Source organism: Carlito syrichta, unplaced genomic scaffold, assembly GCF_000164805.1.
Source record: "Carlito syrichta isolate Samal-C Ts95f unplaced genomic scaffold, Tarsius_syrichta-2.0.1 Scaffold304596, whole genome shotgun sequence".
NCBI lineage: Eukaryota > Metazoa > Chordata > Mammalia > Primates > Tarsiidae > Carlito > Carlito syrichta.
In genome coordinates, this window is record NW_007248692.1 from 200,726 (window position 1) to 211,016 (window position 10,291).

At 46.2% G+C, this 10,291-nt stretch overlaps 1 protein-coding gene across 1 annotated transcript in view; it reads left to right on the forward strand.

The window, feature by feature from the left end:
• Positions 1-5,492, forward strand: part of USP18 (ubiquitin specific peptidase 18) — a 24,114-nt gene extending 18,622 nt beyond the window's left edge. Inside the window, exons 8-10 of the mRNA XM_008060317.2 lie at positions 1,651-1,782; positions 2,585-2,634; positions 4,963-5,492. Of these exons, the coding sequence (XP_008058508.1) occupies positions 1,651-1,782; positions 2,585-2,634; positions 4,963-5,008 (228 nt within the window). The 3' untranslated portion in view covers positions 5,009-5,492. The remainder of the gene's footprint in view (positions 1-1,650; positions 1,783-2,584; positions 2,635-4,962) is intronic.
• The last annotated feature ends 4,799 nt before the right edge of the window (positions 5,493-10,291 follow it).

Consider the following 10,291-nt stretch of genomic DNA (forward strand, 5'->3'; position numbering starts at 1 on the left):
GTCTTTCTAAATTACCTGTAAAAGACATCTGGTTTAAAACATGTCAGCAAGTTGTGGTGGCTCACTCCTGTAATTCCAGCACTTTGGGAAGCTGAGGTGAGAAGATTGCCTGAGTCCAGGGGTTTGAGACCAACCTGGGCAACATGGTGAGACCTCGTCTTTATAATAAATAAAAAAAAGAAAAATTAGCCAGGCGTGGTGGCACATGCCTATAGTTCCAACTACTTGGAAGGCTGAAGCAGAAGGATCGCCTGAGCCCAGCAGGTGGAGGCTGCAGTGGCCGTGAATGTGCCACTGCACTCCAACTTGGGTGACAGAGTGAGACTCTGACTCAAATAAAAAAACAAACAAATAAATAAACCATGCAGTACTTTGGGAGGCCGAGGCAGGAGGATTGCTTGAGCTCAGGAGTCAAAGACCAGCCTAGGCAAGACAGTGAGACCTCCTCTCTACAAAAAAATCAAATAGTAAGCCAGGAATGGTGTTGTGTGTCTGTCTCAGCTAGCTACAAGGGCGACTGAGGTGGAAGGATCACCTGAGTCCAGGAGGTTAAGGTTGCCGTGAGCCATGATCATACCACTGTGCTTCAACCTGGGCAATAGACTGAAATCTCAACTCAAAAAAAAGTATGCTATAATTCTGGTTTATATGTTTGTTTTTCTTTTTTCTTTCTTTCCTCTCTCCCCCATCACACTTCTCCCTATATGTTTGTTTTTAATTAGCGGTCAGGTTCTTGAGGTCAAGGAGTGTTTTGCAGAAACTTTGAAGTATCAGTGCCTGGCAGAGAGCTGGAAATGTATTAATGTGTGATGAAATAATGTTTTTTTGTTTTTGTTTTGAGTTGGGGGCCCACTTTAATGCCCAGGCTGGAGTGCAATGGCACACTCATGGCAACTACAGCCTCGATCAGCTGGGCTCAGGTAATCCTTCTGCCTCAGCCTTCCAACTAGCTGGAACTATAGGCACAAACCATGGTACCTGGCTATTTTTTTTTTTTAACTTTTTGAGTCAGAGTCTCACTCTGTTGCCCAGGCTGGAGTGCAGTGGCATGCTCACAGCCACTGCAGGCTTTATTTACTGAGCTCAGATGATCCTTCCACCTCAACCTTCTAAGTAGCTGGAATAACAGGTGCGTGCCACCATGCCCGACTAATATTTTGATTTATTGTAGAGACAAAATCTCACCAAGTTGCCCAGGCTGGTCTCGATCTCCACCTCCCAAAATGCTAGGATTACAGGCACAAACCACCACCCCCTGGTGAAATAGTATGTGTTTTTTTTCTTTTTTTGAGTCGGAGTCTCACTCTGTTGCCCAGGCTGGAGTGCAGTGGCATGCTCGCTACCACTGCAGCCTCAACCTGCTGGGCTCAGGTGATCCTTCTACTTCAGCCTTTCAAGTAGCTGGAACCACAGGCACGTGCCACCACTCCTGGCTGATTTTTTAATTTATTGTAGAGACAAGGTCTTGCCAAGTTGCTCAGGCTGGTCTCAAACCTCTGGACTCAGGCAATCCTTTCGCCTCCACCTCCCAAAGTGCTGGGATTACAATTGTGAGCCACCACTCTCAGCTGAAATAATATTTTTAATTTCAAGACTACAGCTAGAAAGAGGAATGAGGGGTAAATGATTTTGTGTCTTGTCTCCTTCCAGTCTGGAGGCCAGTATGAACTTTTTGCTGTGATTGCCCACGTGGGAATGGCTGACTCCGGTCATTACTGTGTCTATATCCGAAATTCTGTGGATGGAAGATGGTTCTGCTTCAATGACTCCAATGTTTGCTTGGTGAGAAACATCATTCACAGTTGCCTCTTGCCCTGGATTAGCTGTCTCTAATAAATTTTGGGCCCAGGACTGCATGGTTCCTTAAGATCAAGACACACTGTGCACAGAAGGACAACGGTGCTAAAAAGTCTTCATTGTAAATGATGCAGGGGTGCCCAACCTTTTGGCTTTCCTGGGCCACATCAAGTAAAGAGGAATTGTCTTGGGTGGCACATAAATGGTAGAATATAATTAGCATATATACATACTAAGACTTCTTTTTAAAATAATTTTTACTATAACGTTTAGAAAAATGAGAACAAGATAAAACTAGTGGGAAATGTGACCCTGTTTTTGTAAAACAAATCAACATCTGGTTCGATGGAAGCGGTCACAATTCTGAGTGAGCTCTCAAATGTCAGAAATGCTTGTTCAGACTTTGTTTTTCATGTGCTTCCTCATGGAAAACAGCTGCTCACAAATGCATGCGCTGCCAAGAAGCCATGTCATGAATAATAGGCGTGATTGTGAACTTCAAAAGTGGAACTACACCTGGGGTCACGAAGAAAATAAACACCAGGAGACACATGATGTTAAATGCATTTGTGGGGCCATGTGACTAGCTGTCCTGGGCCATGTGAGGCCGGTGGGCTGCAGGTTGGACATGCTGGCTTTAGAGGCGCCGGGTTCTTGGGCGCCACAGGGGCGGGGGGGGCTGTCTGGAGAAGTGAGGAGGAGCAAGGCGAGGCAGAGCACCTGGTACTCCGTGGGCGCTTAATAAATGTCAGCTAGCTGCTTGACTCACTTGTTTATGGACTTCCAGGTGTCTTGGGAAGACATCCAGTGCACCTATGGCAATCAGGACTACCACTGGTAAGAAAAGTATTTGGATGATGGAAACCTGATGAACTTCCCCAGGGTCCTTGGAGTTGTGGGACTCTCAGATTCAACTGTCCCGAATATGCGGATGACTCCAGTGACTAACTGTTCAGTCTCGTCTTTTTTTTTAAATGGGAGTCTCACTCTCGTCGCCCGGACTGGAGTGCAGTGGCACTCTCATGGCCACGGCAGCCTGTTGGACTTACGTGATCCTTCTGCCTCAGCTTTCCAAGTAGCTGGAACTACAGACGCACGCCACCATGCCCAGCTAGTTTTTGTGATTTATTGTAGAGACGGGGTCTCACCACGTCACCCAAGCTGGTCTCGAGCCAACCCCCAGGCTCAGGCAATCCTCTCCCCTGGGCCTCTCAAAGTGCCGACTACAGACTGAGCCACCCTGCCTGGACAGCCTCACCTTTTAACACCCATCCCGCTAGACCATACTTTTCTTTAAGTATATAATTTAGACTCTGATAATACTCAAGTGTAAGTAGCTCTCCAAACAGCTGTCCTCCTTTTTCCTTCTGTGACTGTCCTTTACTGCCCTCTCCTAATTTACCATCTAGGCAAACTCCCACTCACTTTTTTTTTTTTTTTGAGTTGGAATCTTGCTCTGCCACCCAGGCTGATGTGCAGCGGCAGGCTCATGGCCACCGCATCTTTGACTGCTGGGCTCAGGCGATCCTTCAGCCTCAGCCTTTCAAGTAGCTGGGACTACAGGCGCCTGTCACCATACCCGTGCTGTCCAGGCTGGTCTCGAGCTCCTGAGCTCAGACAGTTCTTCACCTCGGCCTCCCAAAGCGAGAGCCATTGTGCCGGCCCACTCAGATTTTCTCTTACTCTAAAGCCTTTACTGATTCACCCAGACAGACTCGTAGAGGCTTTTCATATGCTTTCAATCCAATTTTGAGCATACCCCCTTTATAGCAAGGATCACATTTTTGTTGTTGTTGTTTTTTTTTTGAGTTGGAGTCTCACTTTGTCGCCCAGACTGGAGTGCAGTGGCCGCTCCTGGCCACTGCAGCCTCGACCTGCTGGGCTCTGGCGATCCTTCCGCCTCAGCCTTCCAAGTAGCCAGAACTACAGGCATGCGCTACCACGCCCGGCTGATTTTTTGATTTATTGTAGAGATGAGGTCTCGCTGCCCAGGCGGGTCTCGAACCCGCGGGCTCAGGCCATCCACTCACCTCAGCCTCCCAAAGGCGCGGGATGACAGGCTGAGCCACCGAGCCTGGCAAGATTTCCTTTTTCATCCTCTTTGTCTGGATTGCATTTAGTAAGTAGCAATACATATTTTTTTTTAAATCAATAACTACATAGGAGAATCTGGAGAGAAAAAAGCTGGTAAGGTTAAGGCAGAGAAACTTTATAACTTTTCTCAGCTTTGTTTTCAGGCTGTATACCAAAGCTGATATTTGAGATGGTTTTTAGCTGCCATCATTCAGAAAATAATGAATTAGGTGAAACTTAATTGTGTGTTTGAAACTCTCCTACTTTTTTCTATTTTCTACTCTTCTACTCTTCTGTTTCTTCTGAGCAGCTCTCTTAGATGCCCATTCTTTGTCACTATCTAGTTGTCATCAATTTTCCCATTCTTTAGATCAGGAGGCGGCAGACTCTCTGTAAAGGGCCAGAGGTGAAATATTTCAGGCTTTGGGGCCCATCTGGTCTCTGTTACAGCCACTTCCCTTTGCCCTGTAGCACAAAATCAGCCATGGACACTGCATGATTAATGAGCATGACTGTATTCCAGTTAAATTTATTTGCAGGCCGAACTTGGTGACTCAGCCTGTCATCCCAGCACTTTGGGAGACTGAGGCGAATGGATTGCCTGAGCCTGTGGGTTTGAGACCCACCCGGGTAACTTGGCAAGACCTCATCTCTACAATGAAAAAAATTTAAAAAGTTAGCTGGGTGTGCTAGTGTGCGCCTGTAGTTTTGGCTACTCGAAGGCTGAGGCGGAAGGATCGCCAGAGCCAGCAGGTCGATGCTGGGGTGGCTATGAGTGTGCCACTGCACCGGGGTGAGAGTGAGACTCCAACTCAAAGAAAAAAAAATGTATTTGCAAAAACAGGGTTGGATTTGGCTCATGGGCCCGTAGTGTTGTCAGCCTCTGGCTTGGATATTAACTATTAGAAACTCAGTAGTTATTTTCCTAGATCACCCATTTGCTTCCCCTCTGAGGTGATGGATAGACGACCACTTGATCCAACAACTTGATTTGTTGGACATTTGTTGATGCTTGTCTTACGAATTAACAATGTATCACTTCATGATGAATGTTTCATTTCACAAGGACAACACATTTTCTCTTCTTTGTAGGCAGGAAACTGCATACCTTCTGGTTTACATGAAGATTAAGTCCTAGCGGATGCACCCTACACCTCCAGTGACTGACAAACGAGCATTTTTTTTTCTATTCCTGGATCACCTGAGTCTTCTAAGAGATTTTTCAGTGAGAAGTATGATTTTCAAACTATATAATCAAAACTTATTTATCATCAGAGATATTATCAAAATATTTAACAATGACTCCACACAGGTCCCGATCAGCCAGAATGGATACTTTCACCAGGGACCTGGGTCACGTGACTGGATCAGGGTCCTGGGCGCTCCCTGCTGTGCAAGACATTAACCCCTTAATTAGGAGATTGTGGGGAGTCCAGGTGCTCCTAGGCAGGAGAGCAATGGTAATGAGAGGCATTTGGGTGGCAAGGGTGAGTGGTGGGCAAGTATTTTAATATTTTGCAATATTGTTATTCATTCATTCATTCATCAAATATTTATTGATCACCTATTCCCCATATGATGGTGTACAAGGCACCATAATGAATAAAGTTTTTTCTTCCAAAGGAGTTTGCAGTTTAATGGGAGAATGGTAATGAAAATACATAAAATTCTGAGGGCTTGTGCTGTAGGACTTTAAAGGCAAGTGAAATCACTTCTGTGGTGGAGCCATGGGGAAGCCTTCAGGCTGGGAGGGGTTAAGATGGGGAACAACGATTTATTTATTGATTTTGAGTCAGAGTCTCTCCATTGCCCAGGCTGGAGTGCAATGGCATGCTCACGGCCACCACAGCATCGATCTGCTGGGCTCAGGCGATTCTTCTGCTTCAGCCTTCCAAGTAGCTGGAACTACAGGTGTGCACCACCACGCCCAGCTAATTTTTTGACTTATTGTAGAGATGAGGTCTTGCCATGTTGTCCAGGCTGGTCTTGAACTCCTGAGCTCAGGCAATTCTCTTGCCTCAGCCTCCCAAAATGCTGAGGTTACAGGTGTGAGCCACCGTACCTGGCCTAGGAAAACTATTTGTAGGGAAAAGCACACTCAGTGGCCTGGCTGAAGAAGGCAGTGCTCAACGTTCAAAGACTTAGGCCGATGTACCAGTGTTACAGGAAAGATGCAAAGAATTGCACAAAGAGTAAATCAGAAAGAAAAAGTTTATTTAGAAAGTAGAACAGAGAAAGGCCGGGCGCAGTGGTTCAAGCCTGTAATCCCAGCACTTTGGGGGGCCGAGGTGAGAGGCTTGCCTGAGCCTGTGGGTTCGAAACCAGCTTGGGCAACATGGTGAGAAGTTATCTCTACACTAAAATCAAAAAAATTAGCTGGGCGTGGTAGTGTGTGCCTGTAGTTCCGGCTACTTGGATGGCTGAGGTGGAAGGATTGCCAGAGCCCAGTAGGTCGACACTGGGGTGGCCGTCAGTGTGCCAATGCCCCGAGGCCTGGGCGACAGAGTGAGTCTCTGACTTAAAAAAAAAAAAAAAGAAAATAGGCCAGGCTCGGTGACTCAGCCTGTAATTTCAACACTTTGGGAGGCCAAGGCGAGTGGATTGCCTGAACCCGTGGGTTCCAAACCCGCCCGGGCAACTTGGCGAGACCTCGTCTCTACAATAAATCAAAAACTAGCCGGGTGTGGTAGTGCGCGCCTATAGTTCCAGCTACCTGGAAGGCTGAGGCGGAAGGATCGCCGGAGCCCAGCAGGTCGAGGCTGCGGTGGCCATGAGCATGCCACTGCACTCCAGTCTGGGCGACAGAGTGAGACTCCAACTTGAAAAAAAAAAAAGAAAATGGAACAGAGAAAGAGGGTAGATCCACCTCTCCAAGACTGGAGAGGGGGCCAGGTACTTAATGAATGTTTGATGGCAAATGTTTAAGGCACATGGCTTATCAAGGCTTTCTTTAGGGGTCCAGTAGCATCTCTGGGTGAGATCACACAAGAGCTGTCACCATGGTGATGGTTTGTAAAAAGCATTGCTGTGAAATGTAACAGTGGGAGGGGGGTTATTGCCATGGTGATTAGCTGTTCAGGATGGCAGCAGCTGTTTTAGCAGCGTTTTAGATAATTGATTATGTAGACAAGGACATTAGCCCCAGGTCTGTAAAACTAAGTTTCAAGACACAAACATTCATCTTTGAACATCCTTGGATTTAGGGAACAAAAAGGCACTCAGCTGGAAGTGTGTTCTGTTGCTCATGGGTAAGATAGCAGGAAGACTGGGGTAGAAAAACATACTTGGGAAAATTGTAGGAAGACTGGGGCCATCATAATTTGTTTCTTTTATCTCGGTGACTGGATGGTTTGTCATGTAAGATAGCTAGAAACTCATCCTTGGAGCAAGGATGTTAATTATAAAATCCTGATGCCTGTGACTGGGGTTAGCTTACAGCAATATTTATCAGTGACTCTGAACAGTGGAGTTAACTAAACTTAGTTTAGAGCAAGAGCTAGCGGAGCCATTCACAAAATAAAACATTATTCACTACAGCCTACCACTAACTGATAGTTATAACAAGACAAAAAATATGAGCCAATGCCAAGCTGCCTGCCCACAATGGCCAAGGTAACTCCATTTCGGCTTTTTGTCCTTTCAAAGACCATTCACAAATTAGGATTTTCTATACCAAGGAAGCAAGTGGTGAGAAATAACGATGGGAATGTAGACAGAATTCAGAATGCAGAGGGTCTTGAACTAGGCTAAGAAGTCTGGATCGAATTTGGTAGGTCATGAACCATTTAAGAAGTTTGAAGAGGAGCGGAATGCTGAGTTGTCCTATGTTGGATCGCCTGAGCCCAGCAGGTTGAGGGTGCAGTGGCTGTGAGGTGCCAGTGCACTCCAGCCTGGGCGACAGAGTGAGCCTCGACTCAAAAATAAATAAAACACTGTTGTTTATTTATTTGTTTATGTTATTTTTTATTTTTATTTTTGAGTTGGAGTCTCACTCTGTCGCCCAGACTGGAGTGCAGTGGCCACTCCAGGCCACCGCTGCCTCGACCTGCTGGGCTCTGGCGATCCTTCCGCCTCAGCCTTCAAAGTAGCTGGAACTACTGACACATGCTACCACGCCCGGCTAATTTTTTGATTTATTGTAGAGATGAGGTCTCGCCAAGTTGCCCAGGCGGGTCTCGAACCCGCGGGCTCAGGCAATCCACTCACCTCAGCCTCCCAAATTGCAGGATTACAGACTGAGCCACTGAGTCCCGCTAAGTACTGTTGTTTATAAACAAACAAACAAATGTGATTGATGAGGAAATGGTTTATTTTCAGGATTGCTGGACAGAAGCTGCTTAACTGGTTTGTAAATGTGATGCAACCCAGAAATGCTCTGACTCCTTAAGATAGAGGCTGGTCACCAGCCCTTTGTTTTCTTCACTTCCTGGTTCTTCCCCCCACCCCCTTTGAGAATTTAGCGGGCTTATTTTCATGTGCTTTATTCTGGACATGGGCCTGAAAACAAAGAAGAGAAAAGGGAAGGGGAGGACGGTCAGCACGTCACATTAGGGCTTTGGAAAGAGAAACTTATATCCTTCAATCAGATATTGACAAATATCTACAGGGACCGTTTCTTGCCATATTTGGATGAAAAATACTTAGTCGATGTTCAGGAAAGGTTGTAACCTCCGTAATACTCAGTCAATGAGGAACCAGGGAGGAGTTCGTGCACTAGGAGACTAAAAGCTAGTCATAACCACCTTGGGTGTGCCTGCCCACCAGACACCTGATCTTGCAAGATCATCATTAAAGTCTCGCTTCTGTTGCACTTCGTGTCTCCATGTCCATCCTTTGAATTTTGGATGGGTGAGCTTGTTTCTCACAATTTGGGGGTTTGTCAGGGATGCTCTGTGTCTGTGGGAGGGGGACCCCTGCAGAGGGGAAGACATGGAAGGAGAAAATAATTGAGGAGTTACTGAGAGAAACTCAGTTTTTGTGAGAAGAGGAAAAATAGAAACAAAAGGCAAAAACCATGGTTTCCACTGTAGAAGAGGCAGTCAAGAAAAGACTAGACCAAGGTCTTCCTCCAAAGGGGAAAAGAAGTTAAATTTCAACAGGGAGGTAAAAGGGAAATGCAGGGAAAATTGCCTAAGAGTGTAAATGGATGCTACAAAAGTGGGAAGCTAGGATACTTTAAGAGGGAATGTCCTAAATGGGAAAAAAGAAGAGAAGGTGATCCCCCCTCCATGACCTTTGATGAGGACTGGAGGGTCAAGGGTTCCTTTTTAATGGGTCCCACCAGGAACCCTTGATAAATTTGAGGGTGGGACCGGAGAGGGAGAAGGTGATTTTTTTAAGTTGATATTGGGGAGCCTTGCTTCTATCAGCTGAGGGAAACAGAATTCTCTAAGGAGAAATTAACTGTATCAGGGGTGAAAGGAGAGAGATTTCAGCTCCCAGTTTTCAAGAGAATGTTAATTAGATTGGGATCAGAATAAGCAGAGGAATCGCTCCTGTATGTCCTCAAAGCAGGAACTAACCTCCTAGGTGGAGACCTGACTGTGATACTAGGTTTAGGATTAAGAGTGGAAGAAAGGCCGGGCTCGGTGGCTGAGCCTGTAATCCCAGCACTTTGGGAGGCTGAGACGAGTGGATTGTCTGAGCCTGCAGGTTCGGGACCAGCCCAGGTAACTTGGTAAGATCTCCTCTCTACAACCAATCAAAAATTAGCCTGTGGTTCCACCTACTTGGAAGGCTGAGGCGGAAGGATCACCGGGACCCAGCAGGTCAATACTGGAGTGGCCATGAGTGTGCCACTGCACTACAGCCTGGGTAATGGAGTGAGACACCAACTCAAAAAAAAAAGTCAAAGAAAGACAAATACGAGTAACGATGGGCCTTCTAACAGCAGAGGAGGAAGAGTAAATTGATCCCCTTGTGTGGGTTAGGGAAGGCAATAGAGGCAGACTAAAGATCACACCTTTATGGACAGAACTGAAGAAACCAGGAGAAGTGATTTGCAAGAAACTATATCCCATTCCCTTTGAGGAAAGGAAGGATCTTCAACCAGTAAGAGAGAGTTTAATTAGAGATGGACTGCTAGAACCCTGCATGTCACCATCCAACACTCCGAACCTTCCAGTCAAGAAACCAGATGGGTCACATAGACAAGTATAAGACTTAAGGGCCATAAATCACATTGTCCAGGCCCACCACCCTGTGGTGCCTAATCCCTACACCCTTCTTAGTAAAATCCCTTACAAACACAAGTGGTTTGGTGTGGTGCATTTAAAAGATGCATTTTGGGCGTGCCCCTTATATTCTGGAAGCAGAGAACTCTTTGCCTTTGAATGGGAAAATCTGGTAACTGGGAGTAAACAGCAGTATCGCTGGACTGTGTTGCCACCAGGCTTCACAAATGCTCCAAGTTTATTTGGCC